Below are 26,911 nucleotides of genomic sequence, written 5' to 3'. Positions count from 1 at the left end.
AGCCACGAGCGGGGGCCTCCCCGCAGCCGGCCGCGGAGCCACGAGAGCAGCGCGCGCAGCAGGCAGAGCAGGACGTGCAGCAGGCGCCACACCAGCTCGCACGCGCCGCTCATGGAGAGAGGGGAGCGCGAGCCCGGGGCACCAGCTGAGAGGGCGGGTGCGCGGGACGGCTAGAGGGTGCGAGGGATCCTCAGCCACAGCGCGCGCCACGCACCATCATCCCCACCCACGCCTTGCCGAGCCCGGCCACTGTCCTCCTCACTGACACCGCCTCATCTGCTCAGCCGCTACCGCTAGCGCCGCCATCTTTGCTCTTCGCCTGCCCTTTGACCTCGACGCCGCCCTGCTCCTATTGGCTGAACTCCTAGAGGTGGCGTCACTTCCTCGGTGAGGGTGAGAATGACGTGGCCAACAGGAAATGTCTGCGCTTGATGGTCCGGCTGGGGGTGTTGCCCGCCGCGCACAGGGGCTGGAGGCAGAGACCAGGGCACAGCGGCCCCTGGCGGGGGACTGGGTAGCAAACGGTAACCCTCTAGCAAAGCGTCAGACCCCTCTTCAACCCCCTCCTCCCAGCTCCAGGCAAAGGCTGGAGCTGAGCCTGGGGCGCTCAGACAGGTCCTCCAATCACTCGCTTAGAAGGCTGGATGCAGCATGTTTCTCCCCACGCTCTTTTGATGGGTGTGGCAATGGCAGCTGCTTAATTTATTGTTACAAGAAATCTCTTAGGTATCTTAGCTGCTTGATGCCAGAAGTGGGGCTCCCAGTTGTGGGTCACTATTAGCCTTGGGTCAGACACCTAAGTCCATCAGAGAAGCAAATAGGGTGACCAGATGTGCTGATTTTATAAGGACAGTCCTGATTTCTGAGTCTTTTTCTTATATAGGCTCCTGTTCCGCCCCCCCCCCCCGGCCCGATTTTTCACGCTTGCTGCCTGGTCACCCTAGGAGCAAAGCTGTTAAGGCCACCCTTTCATGGCTCTTCTCCCAGTCTAGTATGTTGTCTTTTGGGGCTCTTGTTCCAAGTGATTTTTTAGGTGCCTAAAAGTTAGGTGTTGCAGTGCTGAGCATTGCAATGTATAAACCCCTTTGCGGATCCAGGCTGAAAGATTTTGTTTCTTTGATGAAAATGTCACATTGTGTGTCAGTTTTTGGAGAAGCCATGTTACCCTCCCAAACTCCCAATTTATTAAAAGTAAGATTTGTAAAGTCAGCCTCTTCCACCCCTTCTCTGCTGCTTCTGTTTTTTCTTCATATAATTCTTAAACAATGTGCAGTGTCCTGTACTTCATTGATTACATGTTGTCGAGGTTTTTTCCCCCACTTTGAAATTTAGAGTAAAAATGTGGGGGACCTGTGTGGACCCTTCTAAGCTTAATTCCTAGCTTAGATCTGGTAACACTGCCACCAGCCAGAAGTCTGTGTCTGGCACACTTCTGTTCCCCCAAAACCTTCCCTGGGGAACCCAAGACCCAGACCCCTTGGGTCTTAAAACAAGGAGAAATTAAGCATCGCCTCCTTTTCCCCCCAGACTCTCCCCTCCCTGGGTTGCCTTGGGAAGCTTCACACCAATCCAAACTCCTTGGATCTTAAAACAAGGGGGAATTTAACCATCCCCCTCCTTTCCCCCCACCAATCCCTGGTGACTTTAGACTCAATCCTTTGGATTCTAAAACAAGGAAAAATCAATCAGGTTCTTAAAAAGAAAGCTTTTAATTAAAGAAACCAAAAGGTAAAAATTATCTCTGTAAAATCAGGATGGAAAATGCTTTACAGGGTACTCAGATTCATATAGACTAGAGGGACCTCTGCCCCCACCCCCACCTGAGATTCAAAGTTACAGCAAACAGAGGTAAAAATCCTTCCAGCAAAAAGACACATTTACAAGTTAAGAAAACAAACATAAGACTAATCCACCTTGCCTGGCTATACTTACAATTCTGAAACATGAAAGACTGATTCAGAAAGAGTGGGAAAACCTGGGTGTATGTCTGGTCCCTCTTAGCCCCAAGAGCGAACAACGAACAAAACAAACAACACAAACAAAGACTTCCCTCCACCAAGATTTGAAAGTATCTTGTCCCCCCATTGGTCCTCTGGTCAGATGTCAGCGAGGTTCACTGAGCTTCTTAACCCTTTACAGGTAAAAGAGACATAAACCCTTAACCATCTGTTTATGACACATATGTACTTCAGCAATTCCATCAGGTTCTTAGCTAGTGTGGGCTAGAAGCAAGAACACTGGAGTAGCACATAAAAGACCTGGGTTCTGTTCTAGCTGACCTGAGCCAAGGTAACCTCAGACAAGTCACATCCTTTTGTTGTGCCTCAGTTTCCTCATCTGTAAAATGGAGATAATGATACTGACCTCCTTTGAAAGCACAATGTAAAAGCAAGATATTACTATTTAAATATTTTAGTAGGTATGCCAACATGTGCTTATGCAATTATCCCAACGCTCATTGAGGGTTAAAAAAAAAAAACCTTTTAAAGAAAATGCATCAAAAGGGCTCCTTTTTAAAAATAGTAAAAACTTGTGCCTGCTGATTTATGTCCACTGTGCATGTTTTCTCCTTCAAATCTTGTCCCAGGAAGCCTGTGTACAGGATTGACAGTGAAAGTGTTTCAACTCAGACAGTGGGAAAGAAGTGTATTAAAAAAATGAGTCATGGAAAAAGTAATAAGCTGGGAAGAGCTTTTAAAATGATTTTTAAACAAGTAATTTTATGGCCTTTCCTAGTGTGGTATTTTTAAATTGTAGGAAATTGAACATAGTAAAACAATTGGACAACAAAACATAAATATTTATATGTATTTCATCTTTAAAATGTGTTGCAATATTAGTAATTGATCTTATAACATCCTTGTAAATAGGTCAGTATCCTCACTTTGAAGAGGAAAAATGAGGCAGAGTAATTTCCCCCAAGACCATTGAGTCAGTGTTAGAGGTGGGATTATTAGAACTCAGAAGCTTCTCATTCTCAGGCTTGTGTTCAGTGAGGCCCTGATGCACAAAGGTACTTAGTTGCCTAATCTTGGATTTAGGCACCACTGCAATCCACAAAACTCCCACTCAACTGCTGCCTAACCCTGTACGTGTCTAAACTCACTCTGTGTCTATATTTTCAGGATAAAAGTTCCATTGATGCCTAAATTCCTGCCTCTGGGCATGTGCATTGCTGCGTCACTGAAGGCACCACCTGGACGCTTCTCTCCCAAATAAGCATGTAAGAACGATCCTCAGACCAAAAGAAGATAGGCAGAGGAGCGTCTATCTTGCATGTGGGGCTTGATCCAGTAGGTATGCTCAGAAACCGTGTACCAGATCAGATCTGATTCAAAATTTGGTTCGTGGGGCTGGCAGCACCCACCTTATAACTTTGAGGCTAGATTCAATTCCCATCTCTTCCTCAGGGGGAGAAAAGATTTGAATAGCAGTCTCTGGAGAGGGCTTCAGTGGAACAGTTTCAACAGGAGACTAAGGCTGACAGATTCCCCCATCAGAATACCTGATAGCTCAGTTGTTTGAGCACTTCCTTCAAATGTGGGAGACTCCTGTTCAAATTCTTTTTCCTCATCATGCAGACATCAGTAAAAGTGAACTTGGGTCTCCCACAGCCTACCTAAGTGTGCTAACCACTTGGATAAAATTTATACCGTGGGCTGCTCCTCTTCTTCCTGTGGCTGTTTTGAGTGAGGCAGGCATCTAACTCTAGGGTTACCATACTTCTGGATTATCCCGGACATGTCCAGATTTTGGGGTTTTAAATAGCTGTCCAGGAAGACTTTGTAAAAATCTAAAAAGATCTGAGATTTCCCTCCCAGTGCAGAGTGTGGTGTGGCTGACAGAGCGGCTGGGCTTTTGAAAGTTCAAATATGGTAACCCTATGTGGTAATTCAGCCTCCCAGTCCCAGACCTGGACTTTAGCGTCCACAATCTGGTCCTGTCCCAAACTTGGACCTTAGCGTCCAAAAGTCTGGGGGCTTACCTGAAACTCCCCCAAGCTCACTACCAGCTTGGGTATTTGGGCTGCCACCAGGTCAGGAATTTAATTAGAGAGCCTGACCCCCCTCTTTCCTCTCTCTGGTGCCCCCAACCCTCCCTTGGTGGGACACCCAGATTCGCAATCCTGTGGATGCTACAGCAGGTGGGAGAAAAAGCTGCCCCTCCTTCTCAGGGCTTGCTCTTGGTCGACGCTCGGTATCAGAAACCGGTTTCTCTGCTTCCCAAGAGATAAGGATTCTTTCTCTCAGGAAAAGTGAGATAGCAAATGCACCATTGGCTTTGGCCTTCCCCGGTGGCCTGGCTCTTTCCTGAAAGCATAAGGAACTAGCCCACAGCTGGCTGTTCCCTTCCCTTTGCTCCCTAGGGAAGAAAGCTTTCCCCCGTTAAAAGAAAAGTTTTTATATAAAAAAAAAGAAAGCAAAATATAAAACATAATGCTTGCTTGAAAAACTCAATACAGCGTCTTGCTAATGAAAGAGATATGAAGGAAAGTCTGATTTAAAGTAGCCATTAAACAGTCAACCAAATTCACATAATGTGAATACACCCAAAGACATAATAGCCCGACTTACTTGCTTCCCTTGTCTCACAGATTGTTTATAGAGTATTAAGAGAAGTAGAGGAAACTTGTTTCTCATAGCCGAGAAACAAAAAAAAACCTGTATACTAACAATTCCGGCCACTGATTTTAACAATCCAGTTCTCTGATTGGTCCTCTGGTCAGGTGTTTGGTTACCCTTTCCAGGTAAAAGAAACTTAACCCTTACCTTACCTATCCATTTATGACACCCTATCTAACTCATTCTCACAAGAAACAGCTTAGGCATCTAAGCCCCCAAGAGAGGAGTTCTTGATGATGGATTGCTAACACAGGTAAGCTCCTATTTCTGTGAGAGGTGGCACGGGGCTTAGATACCACCACCCCTTCAGCCTCCCATTGTTGCCATCTCCTACTGACTAGCTTAGGCAGGAAGTTGCCCTTTTGTGGATCACATTCTAAGGCACCTGTCTCTCTCTCCCTTCATTGTATAGGGAGCTTAGGCACCAACTCAAGCTTTGTGGATCGCATTATAGTTCTCATGATTTTCTAGCCACTGAAAAGTCTGTTTGTTGATCCAGGCCAGATTCTGTACTTGTTTTTGCTGCATTCAGCCACAGCTGAGTGAAGAGTATCTCCCACCCAGAATCAGAGATCAGCCTAATTTTTCTGATCTAAAGGCAAAAGGTGCAACTGAATTCAGTACTCCGGCAATATATCCCAGTTTGTATGAATAATGTTTGTCAAATGAAATCCCTGTCTACTAGATTCCTACAACCTGTGCTTGTGAAAATCTGTAGACTGCCTGTAATATATCTTGCATTTCTCAAAAGAGAGAGCAAGCTCCATCAAATTAGTCTTTTTCTGTGAGACTGATATCTTCTGATAGTCAGACAGGCTGGGTGCCTGAGATAACACTAGGTGGGCACTTAAAATAAATTGTTAAAAGAATCTATCATTATAAACAATGGGTGAGAATTAGTGTAACAAAAATAATTTTCTTATGCGGAAAAAAGTACTTTGGGACCTTTTTTTAATTAATATGCAGTCCAATATAAGCAGATAAGTCACTAGCAACCACTAAAATTGTTTGCCTAAACATATTGCTGCCATAAACATCTCTCTCTACCAAAAACGTTTATTTGTCTGATGTCTTGTTAAAAAAAAAAAAGTTGAAAAACCCAAATTCCTCATGTTACTGTATTTAATCTGAGACCCATATAGCTCTAATTACAGATACTATTGGTACTTGCATAGGTGACATAACCAAATAACAGGTCTGACACCTGAAAAAACAGCCTTTATGAATGTGAGTGATTATTAAGTAACTGAATGGCACCAGAAAACAGTGGATAATTGAGACTGTTTGTTTTGGAAAGTAATTTGTTGCTATCACTGAAGCAATCTTTCAACTGAGATTTATGAACTGGCAGGAAAGCCCTTAGATTGTTGTTTGTAATTAACTGGTTTTTAGTGTTTGTGTATTTCTGTTCTGTTTGGTTTTCAAGTACTTTGGGAACTGTTCAGTAAGATCTGCACTAGTGTATATATCAGAGCTGGTGTTTATATCATAAAGCCATTTTGTCTCAAATATTCTGGGACGCTCCCACCCATAAAAGGCCTCTCACCTTAATATAATTGAAGTAGCAAAATATAATTTCTTCTTGATGCAGGAAAAAATCTATATTAATTCTGATGTTTGTATTTTCTGTTCCCCCCAAATAACACACATATTTAAATAGTACACACCATGTGAGAGAATATAACTTCTTTACCTACATGTTGAATTTAGCTATTAGAGGCCAAATAGAGGTGCAAACTGGTCAAATTTACACATCACAGGACCTAAAGAAAATGTAACAAGGTGTAAGATAAAGTGGGTAGAGGGCATTTCATCTTAGAATCTCATCAACATATAACTTACATCACTTCGGAATTTAGCCTTATGTTATTTAACCCAGCACTTGCAATCTTCCTTATAAAAAAGGCCAATCTTTCTTTAAGAAATTTACACATTAATAACTCTGTGTCGTCATCTGTTAAATACTTTGATATTTCAGCTCTCTCCTATTACTAAGTTTAAATAATTTGTTGTCACGTTTTCTTATTTTCCATTAGCAGACTGGATCTCTTACACTGGGTGACAGGATATTTTCCTTTGCACCTTTTATTGCTGTACCTCTACAGACAGGAGTAATACATAACCCTAAATACTTACATACAGCAACTTGTCCTGCATTGTGATCAAATGGTTGTTTGTCTGTTGCACATCAAAGTCTCCCAATAATTTTGTCTCTGTCAAACTTAGCCTAATTTCTGGTGGTGGCAGTTCCTGTTCCCTAAGAAAGGGATAAGCAATGATCCTTTAAAGGGACACAGTCAGGTCACATTTGGTCCCGAACTTTTGGTTCATGGTTACTAACCAAACTTAGAGCCAGTAAATAAATGTTACTGAACAATAAACAAGCTCCACTCACCTGTTCTCTTTGTTGTATTTGTTATAAAAATAGACAAGTGGATTACACCTAGAGATGTGCCTCAACTAATTCATCGTTAGACTAAGTGGTTTAAATCAATTAAAGGGGACAAATAATTCTTGAAAATTTAATTTCTCAAGGGCAATACTATGTGAACAGTACTGAACAACCACCTATATCAGTCTGAGTACACATAGAAAACCTTCCAACTTCAGGCCACTTGTTCTGGAAATTATAACACTGCCATCTTAAATAGGTTGGGTCTCAGATTCCCAGCTGCTGCATCTTGTGAGGTAGGTGTGGATTTTATTTACAGGACTCCGTGGAACTATCTGCATGGTTGTCTGAGCCCCATGCAGAGCTAGCAGACCCAGTTAATTGCCATTGTTTTGTTTGAATGTGCCAAACTTTTCTAGCTGCTAATATTGGTACTCTTATTTTCTACACACATATAATATTAAACAGAAAGCAGTTTTTAAAAAAAGAGGCATCTTACAATTTTCAAAACACCTTACATCCCCACCTGCACCAAATCACTAAGTCTTGTAGTATAAAATAAAAGATGAAATGTCAATGGTAGCCGAGCAGGCTCTTTGTCTGCAAATATCATTGCTGAATTTAGAAAGATAGCTCTAAGGCTCATCATAGTTACATGATTAATCTATTTCATAATCATAATAATCATCATCCATGTTTACACCTTCACTGGAGAGGTCATCAGTCTTCATTTTTTTTCTGACCTCTTTGCCTTGTTCAGTTGAAGAGAGGTGGTCTTCACACCGCTGCAGAATCTTTTTGGAAGACATCCAGCTTTCACCTTGGCTTTCTGCTGGTGCTGCACACTGTCCTCCTCTGACATCTGTCCCTTTGGCCATCAGCACTCTTCTGGTTCTCAGAAGGTCACAGGTGCAATTCCATGGGTTTCCATCCAAATACAGGTACTTGAGACGAGGCAGATTTTCTAGGACTTTGCGATCCAAGGCAGATATCTTGTTGTTCCGTAGATTTAAAACCTGGAGCTGTTTCAAGTCCTTTAGCTCTCGTTCTCCAACATTTTGTATGTCATTTCCTTTTAGATCCAACCTGGCTAGAGTATCTGGAAGTCTGGAAAAAACAAAACAAGATGAATATATTTATCTTACTGATTCTGCTGGTGTTGATTATGCAGGGAGGGAAGCTGAAGGTTAGTTGAAACGCACATAGATTATGGGCTATCAGCTTTTGTTGTCCGCCATTTAAAAATTAAGTAAATAATGTGACCCACTACGGAAGAGGTGTGGCCCTGGAACATTCTTATGCATAATTTGGGGCATTTGTCTGAACTTTTGCTTTGGGGTGATTTCTTATTTTAAACTGTGGGTCCACCATCTTTTTGCCTTTCAATTGTTTTCCCCAAAGTATTACAGTTCTGATGTATACTGAATGCATTTAATTGAAATAAACAGCAATTTTAGTCCTATTTGAAAAAAAAGTATTTTATTCCAACTGGGCTTTCAATAAAGTTAGAAGCAGATACATGATGTCCCATGTCGTAAACATGCATAAGGCAAATTTATAGTAGTGCCAAACATAAAATATCTAGAGAAGCCTAAGGACATGCTCCCCTAGCCCTTCTTTGGATGATTTTGGTTGAAAATTTGTACAATATATTGCATGGATTAGAAAATTGGGATTTGGGGAAAGGGAGTTAGCATCAGATTCAGAAATTGAGCACACCAGGTAGGAAGAATCCGAATGAAATTGCCCATATATATGACAATGTATTTTATTTAAAAAAAAAATTAAAAAAAAACAAGAAAAAATAGAAATGCCCCTTACCTGTTTTGTTAAAAAACACTTGAGTAGCTGAACGAAATCTTATGGAGATCAGGTAGGTGAGGTAATATTGTTTATTGGACCAACTTCTCTTGGTGGAAGGTACACGCTTTTGAGCTACACAGAGCTCTTTTCAGGTCTGGGGAAGAACACTTTTCTTGCTTCCACAAAACTGAAGAAGAGCTCTGAGCAGCTTGCAAGCTTGTATCTTCCACCAACAGAAGTTGGTTCAATAAACAATATTACCTCATCTATCTTGTCTCTCTCATATCCTGGGACCAAGGTGGCTCCAACAGCACTGCAAACAACTGTGGATGAAATATGATTTACTTTTCACCATATATGTTGCTTATTTACTTTTGTGCTCAGTCACCTTGTACATGAAACTAGACTGGTCAGTTTCATTTCTGTTTTTATACATATATGATATGACTAAAGCTCTTATGTTTCAGATGCTGTACTATTCATTTTTTATCTTCTATTTTTATCCGAATCTGTGGGTGAAAGCTGTTTAATAAAGAAGCAAGTTAATTTGGCATAGAAAACAATTTTAATTAAATCCTTTTTAAATTAATCCAAAAGACAATTTACTATTCTGGTGTGTAGCCTGCTGAGGTGAGGAGTGGCAATATGAGATTTAAAAGAAGTCTGTTACATATGATTTCCTTGGGAATTATAAAGAATTTTAACTGGAATGATTTATAATTGAGCAATGACTCTCCATTTATACCAAATCTGATAGTATATTGTACTGCAGTGATCTGATATATCACTGAAAATAACTGAGAAGGTACCATTGGGATATTCAGATGTAGAAGTATTTATTTGCGAGAGGCTAAATATTATACCATGGTCCAAAGCTTGCTGTCATACTGATGCAAATCTCCCCTTGACATCTATGAGAATGTTACATGAATAAGGTTGTAAAATTTGGTCTTATGGTACTAAAAGACCCAGATGATAGAGTAATGGATTATTCCATATGCTTTATACTGGTAAGACTTTGATCTTGCCTTTTGCTTGTGTGACCATGATAAAAATATTCGGGAAAAAACCATGGTTTATGCTGGTAGTTGATATGCATGGTGCTTTGACATACAATAATGATAAGGTGGAGTGAAATCCTTGTTCCACTGTAACAATTGAGAGTTTTGCCATTGACTTCAGTGGGACCAGGATTTCACTCAAGGTCCCTGTCCCAAAGAGATTACAGTGTAAGGTGCTGATCCAGCATAGATTTAAGCACATGCTTGATTTAAGCATATAAATAGTCACACTGAAGTCAGGGTGAGGTTTTGTGGCCATATTGTTTGGTCTTAAGTAGTGTTTATTTTAAAAGAGTAACGAAGTTCAAGTACCTAGCTGATCCTACTGCTATCAGAAGCTCCACACAGCATCAAAGGGCTGACTGTGACAGCTATGCTGCAGCTGGAAGTGATAACTATCTAGTTCTAGCATTCCCACCCCTTCCTCTAACAGCTGAGGGAGTGGGGGAGGGGGTCTCCTCATCTAGTGTTGTATCACCAGCAGCAAGAGCCCTGGAGGTAGTTGTATATGCTATGGGTGCAATTGCTGCTTAGCACAGTTTTATTCTTACTAACTCCTCCCCCCATCTGCAGGGAGTCTAGGGAGAGTTGGAGTGTTACCTTCTCCCTCATGTAGTCCAGGGCAAAGTCATATTTCCTCCTCCACCCATCACAGAGAGCAATGAACTGGTAGTATCCCTCCCCACTCTTGAGACTTGGTCAGGCAGAGGACAGAAACCCAGAGGCTGGCTCAATGAAAGTAACACTGCTCTCAAGCGACCCATTTCCAAAAAGCACTTGGACATGGATCCACAAAGGGATGTAGGCATTGAAACACCTGGCTTTTAAATACCTATTAAATCACTAGAACAACATAGCAACCCACAAAAGCCTGAGTCAGGCACCTAGGCTCCCTATACAATGCATGGGGAGACAGTCTCCTAAGAATGGGATCCACGTAAGCAAGCAAATGGAAAATGCTGGTGAGAGGGGTATGTCTGAAGCCCCACCTCTCTCAAAGACATAGGCACCTCAGTCTGATCTGCAGGAAGAGACCTATCTCTGCTTGCTATTCAAAGCTGGGAACCCATCTCCTGGAGTCAGGTGGCTTAGATGAAAATGAGTTAGGTATCTGCCTCACTCAACACAAAATAGCTATGGGGAAGTAAGAGAGGCACGGTACCTCCCTTATGATCTTTAGCCCGGTGGTTAGGATACTCACCTGGGATGTGGGAGACCCCCAATTCAAGTCCTGCTTGATAAGAAGGAATTTGAAAAGGATCTGCTACCTCTTGGGTAAATGTCTTAACCACTAGACTATGGAGTGAGTCTCACTCTCTGGCCCAATTAATATTTAATTAAAATTGAATAGCTTCAATACGAGAGATGGAGGGAGACCCATATAAGACTATCCATCCCATGGTCAAGGGGTTAGGACACTCACCTGAGAGGTGATTGATCTGTGTTCAGATCCTTTCTTCTCAGACAGCTGTGGGCTGTGAGCGAGGATGCTCTCAGATTGCAGGGAAGTATCCTACCGACTGGGCTAAAGGCAGCTGTTTGCTTTCCCTTTCTCCTACTAGGCTATTTTGTGTGGAGTTAGCCCCCTGAGCACACCTACTTGATCAGCCCTGCATGTGAATTAAATAGAGGATGGCCTATCTTCTGCTGGTTTGTGGATCTCAGTGTGGCTTAGGTGGAAGATTAGCGCATAGATGCTTAGATTGAGGCAGCAGTACATGAGCCCAGTGGTAGAAACATAGGCCGTACTGAACTTTTACTATAAAATCTTTGTTGCCAAGTGAATTCAGGTGCCTATGGAGTTACCTGCTCAAGTGCCACCTATCTTATTATGGATTGTAGTGGCACCTAAAAATGGGAGTTACGCACCTAAGTACCTGCGTGAAGCTGGGCCTTAAGCAATTGCTTAAATTTCATTCAGCACATGCTGCAGTATTGATTGGGGTTATAGCCAGCTCTCTGCATATTCAGACTTCCAGGACGGCAGCTGCTGTCATCATATCACAGTACCATCACACATTTTTTGTACATACACTCAGGTACCAAGTGAAGGGTGCACAAAATTAACCACATAAAATATACTTCTGCTCATCTCCCCTTCTGTGGTTTTAAAGTGCTCCCTTAGAATTTATGCCCACTGCAGAGTTAAAAATAAAAATCCCCAATATATCTTTAAAAAATTATATTGTTAAAAGATTAATAGAGAGCTCTTTCTTCTCCCTAAATTGTCTCTACTATATGTTGTAAAAATAAAATGGATTAGACATACTGAATGCAATTACATAACTAGAAAGCAATAAATGTTCCTATTAAGCTAGACTGAAATCAAACAAATTAACATACCACTAAATTACTAATTATAAAATTCCTACCAAGTCCCTTCCAGAAATCTGATGCTAAAGATCTGCTGCAAGTGAAGTTTTATTACATTGTTTACTTTGCCCTGTCCATAAAATGAAATGTAGTAGTTTAGTTGTGTTAAAGAAACTGATTTTACACAGTTACATTTATAACATCGTATTGTACAGGTATTTAGAACATAGGAATTGCCATACTGGATCAGACCATGGTCCATCTGTCTCTGATAATGGCTAATACCAGATGCTTCAGAACAATGTGCGAAAACCCCAAAGTGGGCAATTATGGAATATTCTGCCCACAAGGCAGTTCCTTCCTAAATTCTTCAGTTGGAGGTTGGCTTATGCTTTTGAAGCATGGGGGTTTATAAACTTTTAGGAAGAGTATGTATATATGTGTGTGTGAGTGAGTGAAATTCTATTGTCAATATTGTTATCTATATAAATAGCCAATTCCTTTGTTTGAACCATGCTATGCTTTTGGAATTTTATCTTCTAGCAGTGACAAGTTAAAGATGGGTTTGCAAAACATGTTTCCTTTTATCAGTTTTGAACTTGCTGCCTTTCAGCTTTTGCATTATAAGAGGGAGTAAAGATGAGCATCGCTATACCTTCTCTATGCCATTCTTTTATATATACTTAGCATTCCCCCCTTATTCCAGTTGCAGCCAGAGATTAGAAACAAATGTATTCAATGAAGGTCACAAATTTTTTCGAAACAGCTCTGTTACTTTGCTTCAACTACCAACAAAGATGCCGGTTAGTACCAATTATGACGGTGGACTGATGGTAAAGACATTTCTCTACTAGGAACAGGAAGAAGAAAAAAATCATTTCAGAGACCCACCCAATGGTTATCAGATGGTAATGTTCTCTTTCATTATTAATGCTAAGTGACTCAAGATAATGACTGGACATTAAAGGCTCACAAGCAATCTAGCCAGAACCAATAGTATGAGTCAGACAGTTCTCTTAAAATTTTAAATAAATTAAATGCTAGCCTTTTCCATGCACAGAACAACTACTGATGGCAATAGGAATTTTTTGCAGACATCAGGGAAAAATAAGTTTCCATAAAGTTCACTGCATCTTTTACTGTCTCTTTAACCACGTTCATTTGTACTAGCGGGACTGAATTTTGCTGTAAATAAAAATAAAATCTGTGTGAAGGTGCCCTGGTGCAAAAGGGGCCAGATCTACATGGGGACTTAGGTGCCTAAGTCCCATTTTTTAGGCACCTAAGACCCATTTTTTAGGCACCATTGTGATCCACAAAATCTCTGCTCAGCTGCCACTTATCTCTGCAGGTATCTAACTCGGTGCCTATGTTTTCAGAGTCAGAATTCCCTAATTGCATAAGTTTCACCCCCTGGGCACATGCACTGCTGACTCAGGCAGGCATTGGGACACCTAAACCCCAGAGCCATCTGCAAACCATAGGAAGATGGGCAGAGAAATCCCAATCAGGTGGGCATGTTCTGAGCATGCCTCATTCTACACAAAAGGGCCAGGATGGAGAAGGAAGCCTCCCTCATAACATTTAGCCCAGTGGTTACTCACTTAAAGTGTAGGAGACACCTTGTTCAGGGACGCCCCCCCCTGGGATTTGAACAGGTGTTTTCTACCACTTAGGTAAATGCCCTAACAACTAGACTACAGAGTCATTCTGATACTGTCTTAATAAAAAGTGGAATGGCTTCAACATGAGAGATTGAGAGAGACCTACAGCATACTATCCCATAGTCCAGTGGCTAGGGCACTCACCTGAGAGGTAACAAATCCTTGTTCAACTTCCTTCTCATCAGGCAGAGAGGGGAATTCAACAAGGAACTTCCACATCCAGGGTGAGTACCCTGACTGCTGAACTAAAGGTTATGAGGGATCCACAGATCCCTGCCTAAATACCTACATAGGACCCAAGCAACTATTAACTTCGATTTATTAAGTTTGCTGCATATCTTTTAGTTGTTAGAGAGCAGAGTTTCCTTCTCACACCCACACACATCTGTGGAGCAGGCAGGGGAAGAGATTAAGTGAACATATGGATGTCCCAAAATCAATGAGAAATGCCATGGACTTTAGGGCGGTTAAGGAGAGTCCTAGAGGGGGTGAATGATGAAAGAGACCACCCACTGGGTCAGCCTTAACTCCAACAAAGAAGTCCCAGTAGCTTAGCAATGGCATGATAGAGCAGCCCTGCATACTGATGGAGACTGAAAACTGAGAAGTGAGTGGAGGGGAGGCAGCACAGCTGCTGCTCCCCCAGCTTCAACAATTGCAGTCCCATTTCTGCCAGGTTAGGCAGCATGCGGAGGGAGAGATGATGACCTTCATTTGCCAGCTGTCTTCAGATTCACTTGCCTTAATGGAATAGAAATAAGCAGGTTTTGTTCCAGTGCTAGGTTAGATAGTTGTGCACATGCATGAAGCGCTCCAGCCTCAAACGTGCTGACAGTGTTGTTGTCAAGAAACAAATGCTTGAGGTCTCGTAGATCCTGGAAGCCCTGGACTGTCACTCTCTGAATGAAGTTATTGCTACAGTCAAGTTTCTGTAGTCTGGCTGATAGTCTGAGTGGCATGGTTTGGAGGTGGTTCCTGGACAGCTCCAGGGTGGTTAAGTTGGGAAGAAACTGGGCACCATCAACTGATGAGAGCTGATTTTCAGAGAGGAAAAGCTCAGACAGGTTTTCCAGGTGTTTCATGTCTCGAAATCTTATAATTTTGAGTTGGTTTCTCTCTAGTTTTAATGAAAGCAGGGACTTAGGCAGGTTAAGAGGGACCTTGGTCAGAAGATTGCCAGTTAATCTGAGAAACTGTAAATGTTGGAGTGGTGCAAAGAAGCTGGCTGAGAAAGAATGTAGTTTGTTATTCTCCATACTCAGATACTTCAGTTCGGGAAGCTTAAGTGGCCCAGACACAGATTCCATATTATTACCATCCAAAGTCAGACTCTGTAAACTGCAAAGGGAGGAAAGCGTGCTGAAAGAGACTGCCAAAATCAAGTTGTTTTGAATGTCAAGCACCCTTAATTTCTTTAAGCCTTCAAAATCCGACTCATGCAGAACACTAATTGAATTGTCACCAAGTTTTAATACTTCAAGACTGGATGGGAGGGGAGTGGGTATGCGCCTTAATTTATTCTTCCAGAGTTCCAGGATCTTCAAGGTGCTCAGAGCTTTGAAGGTGTTATCTTCTACCGATTCTGTTCCACTGCAAGACAGTATAAGCTCTTCCAGGCACGATATTCTACTGAAGTCAGAGATCTTAAAGAAAAAAGAAAAAAACAGAACAAATTAATGTGATAATATACTATCCAGTTTATGGAACCTCCTTACTAGCTTTTACTTTTCTATATGATCTGACTATTGCTAATGTTTATTCCTACAATATGATTAATGATGAATGGCAGAGAAAACAGACAATTAATACAGATATTATTGCAGCCATGTACATTTCAGTTGCTGTTTGTTTGCCGTTCTGGAATGCTACTTTATTATTTAGATCCAGTTTGTGGCAGGCTCTGCAGATGCACATGTTTGGGGCAATTGGAGATAAATAGCATTCCGTGCACTCCTGCATGGGGTAGCCCAGTGCATGTTCATGACTAGCATCTATATAAGCACAAGTCATTGTAATGAATGGGATGTTCCTCTCCCCCATTTGCTGGCCAGCAGAGCTCCCTGGTGCAGATAGAAGTGCATACTCCATCCTTTCATAGAGCAGTGATGCTGTCTGGAAGCCAGAGGAGGAGATAGGATAAGTCTCATCACACAGCTCCCTACGATGGGCTTTCGCTGTGAACCACAATCTAGCTCTCAATTTTATAAAACTTACATTTTGAGATGGACCCAAAGCAAAATCCCAGATCCAAGCTCTCTGAACTTGAGGGCAGTTTAGATTTGAAAATGAACATTCCAGCTCAGGCTTCTCTCTACTTCCACTGAATTTTCATAAGTCAGAAATAAACAGATGTTTATCAGTGGCAAATGAAGCTTAGATGTGTCTGTGAATTTCATAAGCAGGATAATGCTGATTGTTTTATTATTTTTCTTCTTTAGTGGAGATCTCTCACTTACAGTGCTCTTTTTGTACGCTGAATTAACGAAAAAGACGGTTACTCACCTTTGTAACTGTTGTTCTTCGAGATGTGTTGCTCATATTCATTCCAAGTAGGTGTGCGCGCGCCACGTGCACGTTCGTCGGAAGATTTTCCCTGCAGACACCGGCGGCTGTCGGCACGGCGCCCCCTGCGTGGCGCCTTTGCTGGCACCGTATATATGCCCCTGCCGACCGGCCGTGTCCTCATTCCTATCTTGCGGCTACTCGACAGTGGGAAGAGGTGGGGCCACGGTGGGAATGAGTATGAGCAACAATCTCGAAGAACAGCAGTAACAAGGTTGAGTAACCATCTATTCTCTTCTTCAGTGCTTGCTCATTTCATTCCAAGTAGTCGATCCAAGCCTTGACTAGGACGGTGGGGTCGGAGTAGTTGGAGACTGGTTGAATAACAGAAACAGCCAAGCCAGAGCCGATCGTCCGCGGACTGCTGCACCAGGTGTATGGCAGAAATCGTTGCACTCAGACGACCACATGCTGCAACGATCCTAGCTTGTATAGGCACAACGGGCGAGGAAGGCAATCAAGGAACGCTTGCGCCTTCTCGCTGGAATGAGCAAAAAGTTAACTCGCCTGAGAAAGTGATTAGCAAGGCATAGCATGTTGTGATGCAGGCCGTCACCAGGATGAATATTCGTTCAGCGCGATGAGAACAGACGGTGACCCTTCATACCTGTCTGCGACAGGGCAACAATAGTTGGGAGTCTTTCGAAGGGCTCGGGTGCGGTCAATGTAAACGCCAGCGCCTGCGAACATCGAATGTGAATGCAAGCTCTGCTCTCTGCGCAGTGCCTGGCGCATGACGGTTGGTAAAAACACCTGGAATGGAAATGTCCTTTGGTTTAGTGGTGGAATGGGAGACACCTTTGGCAGAAAGCGGTATGCGGACGGAGTGTGCACCTTCGTCTTCTATGGGAATATCGGGTATTGTTATTCGTGCAGCCACCCAGAGCGCGAAAGCTCTGAGACTCTCCTTGGCCGGACATGTAAGGCCACAAGGAAACGCCCACTTCCACGATAGTTTTGAACAGGGAGAGCAGTGTTGAAAGGTTCGAAGGAGGGGCATTAGTTTTCGAGAGAAACCAGATTTGGCGTCCCTGGAGGGGCGGATAGCCGGACTGGGGTACAGGCGCTCAGCCTTGAGGACATCTCTCTCTTATTTTTAGAGAAGGCGGAGGAAGAGCCTTCTCCTGGATGGAAGGAGGAAATGGGCCGCTAGGTGGACGCGGAGGATGAGAGGCGAGGCCTTGTTGTTTAAGTGCCATAGATATTCCAGTAGCACTTGGATGGGAACCTGAGCTGGTGACAGTCCTCGTGATTGACACCAGCAGGAAAACCCTCTTCCATTTTGCCAGGTAGGTAGCCCTGGTTGCAGGTTTCCTACTTCCAAGAGCACTTGCTGCACTGGGGTGGAACAGCGCAGCTCTGCAGAGCTCAGCCAGCCAGGAGCCACGCAGTCAGGTGGAGGACCGGAGGTCGGGGTGGAGAAGCCTGCCGTGTCTTGTGATATCAAGTCTGGATGGACGGCAGGGAACCGGACTGGCTATGGACAGGTCCAACAGCGTGGGTACCAGTGTTGGCGAGGCCACGCTGGGCGATGAAATTAGTCGGGCCTTGTCCCTGCGTAGCTTTACGAGGACTTTGTGCACCAAGGGGAACGGCGGAAGCATAGAGGAGGTGGGTCGACCAAGGTAGGAGGAACAGCGTCCGACAGAGAGCCGCGGTCGAGACCGCGGAAGGAGCAGAACAGGGTGCACTTCCGGTTGGTGCGGGAACGCGAAGAGGTCGATTTCGGGAAATCCCCCCACCAGCCGGAAAAGAAATGGACTATGTCCGGACGAAGAGACCACTCGTGGGCTAGAAAGGACCTGCTGAGCCGGTCTGCCAACACGTTCTGGACTCCTGAAGAAAAGAGGCTTCCAGATCGATGCGGCGTGGGTTACACAAACTTCCCACAAGCGTTATCGCCTCCTGACAAAGAGGGAAGAGAGCGCGTCCCCCCCTGCTTGTTTATATAGTGCATCGCGGTGGTGTTGTCCGTGAGCACTAAGACAGAACGGCCTCGCAGGTGAGGAAGAAAGCCTGGCAGGCGAGGCGGACCAGGCCTCAGCTCCCTGATGTTTATGTGCAGCGACAGCTCCCGAGAGGACCAGAGCCCTGTGTTCGACGAGACCCATGTGAGCTCCCCAGCCCAGAGAGGATGCGTCCGTTGTTAAGGAAATGGACGGCTGTCTGGGGTGAAACGGTAACCCCGCACACACCAGGGCGGGATTTCGCCACCATCGGAGGGAGTGTAGGCACGCTTTCTGTGAGTGTGACAACGATGTCCATGCTGTCCCTGCGATGTGACGGTAAACCGAAATGCTAACCATATCTGCAGTGGGCGCAGGCGGAGTTTGGCATACTTGGTTACAAAAAGTACACGCCGCCATGCACCCCTGGCCTAAGAGGCTGAGACAGACCCTGGCCGAGGTCGTGGGGAAGCTAGCAGGCTGTCTATATAGTGAGTAGTGCCTGGAAACGGCTGGGTGGAAGTGAGGCTGTCGCGACCATAGAGTCCAAGACGCCCCGATGAATTCTATCCTCTGGGATGGTACGAGATGGACTTGTCGAAAATTTATCAGGAGCCCTAGAGATTCGAACAGGTCCCTGATGATTGTTCCATGTGCGCGGCGACCTGAGCCTGGGAGACGCGCGAACCAGCCAGTCGTCCAGGTAAGGGAAGACACATATCCCCTGGCGACGGAGGCAAGCGCCACTACTGCCATACATTTCGTGAAATACGACACGTGGGGCAGAGGACAGGCCAAATGGTAGGACCGTGAATTGAAAGTGCCGTCCCGCACCAGAAAGCGAGAAAGCGTCTGTGAGGCGGGTAGATCGAAACATGAAAGTACGCGTCCTTCATGTCGAGAGCAGCGAACCAGTCTCCCGGATCCAAGGAAGGGATGATGGACCCCAAGGATACCATGCGGAATCGTAACTTCCTTACGAAGCGTTGAGTCCGCGGAGGTCTAGGATGGGTCGAGACCTCCTTTCGACTTGGGGATTAAAAAATAGCGGAGTAAAACCCTCGGCCTCTGAGGTCGTGAGGCACCTCTTCTATCGCTCCGATTCGAGAAGCGTGAGGACCTCCTGCCAGAGAGATGTGCTCGTGAGAGGGTCCCTGAAGAGGAACGGGGAGGGTGGGTGGGAGGGTGGAGGCGAAATAAACTGGAGATGGTAACCAAACTCCACCGTGCGCAAGACCCATTGGTCTGAAGTTATCCGGGTCCACGCTGGGAGGAAGGGAGAAAGGCGGTTGGAAAAAAGAAAGGAGTCCGGGAAGGGACTGGTGCTCTGCTCTCTGGCGCACCTTCAAAAGTTTTGCTTCGGTCCCGCCGGTGGTTTGGCGGTACCGTTTGTTTGCCCCCCTTGGGAACCGGACTGGCGTCGTCGGTTCACGCGTCCCCGCCGTCTGTTGAAGTCTTTGGCGGGGCGTGGTGGTGGATAAGGGCGCTGAGGTTGCGTCGAAAGGACCTCCGCTGGGTCTGCGGAATGTGTGCATGCCCAGGAGCGCATTATTATGCGGTTATCTTTAAGGCTTTGCAGCCTTGGTCCGTCTTCTCCTGAGAAGAGGCCCTGCCCTTCAAAAGGGAGGTCTTGTATGGTATGCTGCAGCTCCGGAGGTAAGCCGGACACTTGCAACCAGGAAATCCGTCTCATGGTAACGCCCGACGCGATGGTTCTAAGCTGCTGAGTCTGCGGCGTCGAGCGCAGCCTGTAGGCTGTTCCTTGAGATCTTCTTGCCCTCTTCCACGAGACTTTTGAACTCAGGGCGGAGTCTACCGGGACCAGTTCAGTAACTTGTCCATGGTCTGCCAGGTATTAAAATCATATCTGCCTAGCAGCGCTTGTTGGTTTGCGACAACGTAACTGGAGACCCCCCAGCGGAGTAAATTCTTACGGCCCAGCAGGTCCATACGTTTAGCCTCACGCGATTTGGGCGGGGGGGCTGGTTGGCCATGACGCTCCCCTTCATTCACGGATTGGGGACGACCAGAGAGCAAATGGAGAGAGGATGGTGTACAGGTAGTCGTACCCTTGGAGGGTACCATGTACTTTCTCTCCACGCCTCTGGCCGTCGGAGGGATCGATGCCGGTGGGGCCTGCCCAAATAGACTCCGCTTTGGCCTGAATAGTTTCGTATGAAGGGCAAGGCGACCCTCGTTGGTTTGCATCGGATGAAGAATGTCCACTACAGGATCCTCACTTCCGGCACCTCCCCGCTTGTAGCATTAATGCTCAAAAGCCACTCTGCGGAGCAAATCTTGGTATGAGCGCGAAGGTCAATAGGGGGCGGGCCAGAAATGTCGAAGTGCCGCCACTGCCTCATCTGGGGGAGGAGGAGAAAGACCGGGGGACGGGTTCCCCTGCAGGTTGTTGATCCAGAGGATGGCTCGGTTCGAGGGTGCCTCGGGTCCCTGTGACTCCGGCAACATCGGTTGCCGGAGGAGAACGGGCTGATGGTGGCCTCTGGCACTCGAGCTGCACCAGCAGATCTCGCCGGCGGTGAAAGGATCACCTTGGGCTTGATGGTACGCCCAAAGGGTCCAGAAGGACCACTGCTGGGGCTGTCGGATCTGGAGGCCTTGGACGTTCAATCCCCATAGAGCACGCTGTCTGGTCGCGAGGAGCCGGAAGGGTGTCTGGAAGGCCAAGCGGGGCAGACAACCCGTAGGACTTGGTGCCGAGTGACGGTCGGTGCCGAGGGAACGGTGCGAGAGTCGAACCGGTGCCGAGATCGGGACCGGGACCTACGACCAGCGCTTATGGTGCCGGGAGGTCGACCGGGATCGGGTGCAGCGACGGTATGATGGACTTCGTCGGAACCGGTGCCGAGAGCCAGAGCGACGTGCTGAGCGTCGGTCTGTAGATCGGGACCTGGACCGGTGCCGCGAGTACGACCGGCGCCGAGAGTAAGATCGGTGCCGGACTGCGAGCGGCGTCGAGATGGCGAACGCATTGGCGTGAGCGGGATCGGTGCCGAGATCTCGATCGGGACCGGCGCCTATCCGGTGCTCCCAGAGATGGAGGTTGGAGCATCGCTGGCTTTCCCATAGAGGGAAGCGCCCGCACCGGCGGTGCCGGGGGCTGAGGCAGGGAAGGCTCAGTGAGCGCTATCAGGTCCCGCGCCGTCGTGAAGGTTTCCGGCGTAGTCGGGATCGTGAGCTCGACCACGGCACGTGCCGGGGAGCTATCAAGCACCGGACTCGACGGCCCTTGCCGGGCCGGAGTCGACGGTAAATGGGAAGCACCGTGCCGGGGCAGATAGTGGTGTGTGCCGGCACGGCTTTCCTGGCTCGGACTGCGGTTCCGGAGGCAGCGACCGCAGGAGCCTTCGCCTTCTTCGGCCGAGGTGAAAGCGAGCGCGCCGGGCTGGCTGCTCAGACGAGGACTTATGGTGCCGCGGTGCTGTGGCGGTACCGCTCGTCCCCGGTGCCGAAGACGGTGGTTTCGGTGCCGGTGCGGTCGGTGCCGGAACTGCCGGAGAGTCAGGGCGGCCTCCATAAGGAGCTGCTTTAAACGGGAGTCCCGCTCCTTTTTTGTCCGCGGTTTGAAGGACTTGCAGATGCGGCACTTCTCCGTCAGATGGGATTCCCCCAGGCACTTGAGGCAAACGATCGTGGGGGTCTCCCGTTGGCATCGGGCCGACGACAGGCCGAGCACTGCTTGAAGCCGGGGAGAGCCAGGCATGAGCCTGGTCCCGGAGCGGGCGAGGAGGAGTATACCTCAGCCCACTAACTATATACAACTACGTTTAAACAAACTATACTTATAACTATTAACTATTAACAACTACAAACAACACTAACTAACTAAGAAGGAACTAATGTAGAACGGGTGAAACGCTAGGGATGTGGAGGTCAGCTAAGCCGCACTCCACGTTCCAACGACCGACACGGGCGGTAAGAAGGAACTGAGGAGCGGCCGGGTCGGCAGGGGCATATATACGGTGCCGCAAAGGCGCCACGCCAGGGCCCTGCCGACCCGCCGGGTGTTGCTAGGGGAAAATTCTTCCGACGAACGTGCACGGGCGCGCGCACACCTACTTGGAATAAATATGAGCAAGCACTCGAAGAAGAACTTAAATTACTGTGGCAGTTCCCCTTAACATGTAGATATGAGAAGCAATTGAAAAAAAGAATCCAGGAATTCTCAGAGAACACTGATTTACTTAAGCAATGGTGCTGAGTAGCTTTAAAAGCTTGAGTAACACTACAATGCAATGTAAAGGGTTTGATTTTTAAAAATGAATTTAGAGGATTAACCAAAAAACCCTTCAGACTAAGAACTGCATCCTGCCCTAGTGTACAAGGGGGAAGTATGAGGATAGTTGTCTTTCTCCTCGCTCCACCCATGCACACAGCAGAGATCTCGCTATACTACTCAAGAGCACTAGGGAGAGATGTCTAGCTAATGCTACACATGCACACCACTTTTCCAAATGACTCACTAGCTAGAGTGTCAGAGGGGTAGACCTGTTAGTCTGGATCTGTATGTAGGATGTAGTTTTACATGCGTCTGACGAAGTGGGTGTTCACCCACGAAAGCTTATGCTCCAATACATCTGTTAGTCTTTAAGGTACCACAGGACTCATTGTCACTAGCTAGAGGCACACTTTGCTCCTACTCAGAGGAACAGCAAAACATGCTTCACAGCACATCCCTGTGGGCCTTCCCTGTCAAATCCTGCCTTGGCTAATAGGAATTGTTTGCAGAGGATGTACTGGATAGCATCTGTGCTCTCTCTTCTTTGAGCCTGCCAGGACAGGATACGATACAGCCATACAGCTTTATTGTGCACCTTAAAGTAAAGCAGTTATCAGAAAAATGGCTGTAACCATGCACCATTTTATTCAATATATCTAATCTCTGTGTGTCCTTGAGTCATATTGGTTTACCTTATCTCCAAAATCCAAGTGTTACTTCTGTTAAGAGCACAGAATGATACTTTATACAGCTACAGAAGATTGAGCCAGATTTTATATCGCCTCTGCATTCTCATCAAAATTGTCAACTAGCTTCTAACTGCTTAGCATTGAGCTGCCAACTGATTCTCTTGCAAAGCCATTCCTTGACCGTACAAATATCATATGGAGTCACTGAAAAAGTATAAATATGGAACCTTTCCCATCAACCCCATTTTAATTCAGTGAGTGTGTTACCACCACAAAATAGCCTGTTCCCTTAATCAAAAGGAGTACCACTGAAATAAATGGCATTATTCAGATGAGTAAGGACTACTTGTATGTCGTAAGGATTTATGGAAGCCCTTCATACTGAGATCAAACTAAATCTGAACTTTCATAAATTTGACATATCTGGTCCAAGTGAACTTTTTCCTGCTTTTGCTAAGTTTATTCCTTTAGATCTCTAAGAAGCTTAATTTTCATTTTATTAAGTGAGAGAGTTAAATAAATAAATACTTTTTTTTTCTTTTCAGTGTACAGACATTCATTCTCTGATGAAGGATATTATGGTTCTTAATATGGATTATTATAATTTTCTTTTGCATCCTTTAGTATGCTTTGGTAGTATCATTCTCTGTTATTCTATTCCTGACACTTACACATATATCCTTTTTTGCAGTCACCAAACAAATGAAAGTTAATAAGCCAAGACATATTTGAAATAATATCAGCTCCCTCTGCTACATGGTGCTGCTTATTGTTTAGCTGGGCAGTCTTTAATTTGAAGTGACACTGTCAACAAGCTTGAGGTCAAAAATTTAGATCGTGTGAAAAACAAGGATTTACAAAGCTTTAGATGAATAAAAATATTTGCATTATTACTTTTATGTCAGTGGAAGCAAATTCATCTTAAACAAGTCCAGGCAGTAATGGCTGAGAACAACATTATGCTAGTAGATGGAAACCATAAATTAATCTAATTAGAAATGGTCTAATACTTAAAATGAAAGCAACCAGTCTACAGTCACTGTTCAAGCTGAGCAAAATGCAGAAGGTGAACAAACAGCATAAATGATTATACGTAAATTCAATTTTTTTAAAAATTCTTTCAGTTTCAATAAAGTGAGAAAGACAAGGAATCAAAAAATGTTAGCTTTCTTTTAAAGCTGTCATAGGAAAAAAGCATTTATTTTAAATTTGGAAATTAAGACCCATATCTTGTAAAATTCAGATGCATATCTTGTAAACACTTACATATGCACTAAATGGGATTACTCAGATATGTAACTTTACATATGTAAATTTAAGCACATGGGCATAAGTGCTTAGAGAATCAGGGCCTAAATTTTATTTTAAACAATGTTTGTCACATGGAAAGAAAAGTGAAATATATGTGCAATAGCTCAGAGTAATCTTAATTAAAGAGCCCAGATTACAGCCTGATAGAATAAAGATATTTCTACCATATTCATTGCAAACTTAATAGTAAATGTAAGGCATTCTGATTGTTCACCTCAGGGAATTTATAAAATGACAAAATGCCTTATCAGATGGTTTCAGGTATAATTTTCTGGCATTTATGTCATTATACTGCAACATAATTGGGTGTCTTACATGTTCACAGCAAACATTTAAATGTCTCATAAAAAATACCTGTGTTCTTAAAAGGCATAGTCCAAGTCTGCTTTGCTACTATTAAGTGAATACTAGTTGACATAAATGAGCAATTAAACTGATAAAGAGCAATCAATTTTTCTTACTTGTCTTGAAATGTAAATACTATTTTTCTTTCACATTATTTTGTTATATTTCTTAATAAAGAGCAAACAGACATGTCTGCAGAAGGAATTAATTAACTGGGCTATATCACTACACCAAAAGTATACAGGTGAGCTTTGACTCTTCTAGATATTGGATCTATGACTGGGGAATTTGGGGATTAATAATGGCTGGGAAACAGCAAAAGTGAACTGTATGATATGGCTAAATTGCAATATTACTCTCAAAATAGAGATTATTTAACAGTCTGAGCAACAGGAATCCCAGACATTGCTCCAAAGCAATTATTAGCCCAGTTTATTGAATCTTGAGAATAAAAGCAAAATATGAACCTCAATAAAAATCTATCTCTTTTAAACAGACAGTTTCTTAGGAAATTATTCATACACAATTGGCACATATAGCATGTATAACGCAGATGGTTTTATTTCCCTATTGTCTATCCACGTAAATTGGATTTATTATAGCAATATTTTTGCAGTGGGACTAAAAAGAAGTTACTCCAGAATGTGCCACATTAAAGCATCATGTGGTACTGACTTTTGTACAGATCTACCGGAAATCAGTGATGCCTAGTGAACCTCAGAATGAACTGAGTCACACTATTTTAACCTTTTACTGCTTATGACCACCACAATAATAAATAGGTAGCAACTTCATTTACAAATTGCTCTTTTTTAGTAAGATCACTTAGGTCCCAATTTTGCTTTTATTGACATCAAATGCAAAAGTCCAATTGACTTCAGAAGTGCAGGATCAGGTCCTGAGTAGTCAAACCCTCACCATGCAGTTTTTAATAGTAGATGTACTACTCACTGGAAAGTACTGCAGTTATCTTCATTACAGAAATTTTTTATTTTGTTAAGCTACTTGACTTAGCTAAAGAAGGAATTAATTGCATTTAATAGAATGCCATCACTTCTAAGTGAAGATATAAGGTAGCTCTTGAATCAATAGGAGTTTGACTGTTTAAAAACTGATCAAGATTTGGCTCTCTTTTATTGATTATAAAATGTATATATGTAAGATCAACATCATTAATCACTGGTTTATTAATCACATAAATCAGTCAAGCAGTACAAACGGGGTCAGATACCATAGTTATGGAAACAATAACAACATATTAATAATAATTAGTAATAGTAAAGAATAGGAAAAACAAATACAGACCTGGCACAATTGTACCTAACCATTAGTCGCTAGAATAAATCTCTCACTGGGTTTGACTTTGAAGTCACTACTATGCAGAAACATAATGGATCATTTGATTTAAATTGAAAATGGAAGTTATTTAAACTGGAATTTATCCTACCTGGAGGTGTTTGATTTTGCTGTGGCTGATGTAAAGCCGCCTGGCGTTAGCAGGAATCTCTCTAGGTATCTGTAGAACCCGGTAGCATTGCACTGACTGTGTAGAGTCACAATTGCATCTTCTGGGGCATGTGGTACTTAGACCATTGTAAAGAGGAAACAAAATGAGTAAAACATAAGACAAATGCATCTTCCAAAACAAGAACTCTGAAACCATCCCTGTTAATAACAACACAGTATGAATTTAGGCACCAGAAGTCCTTTTATACCATGAAATCTGATAAAGGGATATTATGACTGTGTGCTTTGTCTATGGGAGAAGGCAGCAAAAACAATACCTTAATTTGCCTGGGTTAAAGTGTTAGCAAGCATTACAAAGAGTGAGAGGCTTAAACAATGATAAGGGGCCTTTATATTTGTAGGCCTGTGAAATTAGTGTTATTTATTGCCTGATGTCTAATCTGCAAACATCCATATTATCTGCAGTTTCCTAGTTTTGTTAAATGTGACACCATGG

General features: G+C 44.2%; 2 protein-coding genes across 2 annotated transcripts in view; both read right to left on the bottom strand.

Moving 5' to 3' along the window:
• The window catches only part of NUS1 (NUS1 dehydrodolichyl diphosphate synthase subunit), a 43,957-nt gene extending 43,628 nt beyond the window's left edge, over positions 1-329 (bottom strand). Inside the window, exon 1 of the mRNA XM_075063900.1 lies at positions 1-329. Within this exon, the coding sequence (XP_074920001.1) occupies positions 1-113 (113 nt within the window). The 5' untranslated portion in view covers positions 114-329.
• Positions 330-7,673: 7,344 nt separating this feature from the next.
• LOC116835741 (nephrocan-like) lies at positions 7,674-26,584 on the bottom strand. Its single transcript, XM_075063435.1, has 3 exons — positions 26,396-26,584; positions 14,597-15,498; positions 7,674-8,121 (listed from the first exon to the last, which is right to left on the bottom strand). Exons 1-3 carry the CDS (start codon positions 26,582-26,584, stop codon positions 7,674-7,676), a joined length of 1,539 nt encoding a protein of 512 aa, XP_074919536.1.
• Positions 26,585-26,911: the final 327 nt, after the last annotated feature.

Source organism: Chelonoidis abingdonii, chromosome 3 (assembly GCF_003597395.2).
Source record: "Chelonoidis abingdonii isolate Lonesome George chromosome 3, CheloAbing_2.0, whole genome shotgun sequence".
Taxonomy (NCBI): Eukaryota; Metazoa; Chordata; order Testudines; family Testudinidae; genus Chelonoidis; species Chelonoidis abingdonii.
This window is presented reverse-complemented; position numbering and strand designations above follow the sequence as displayed.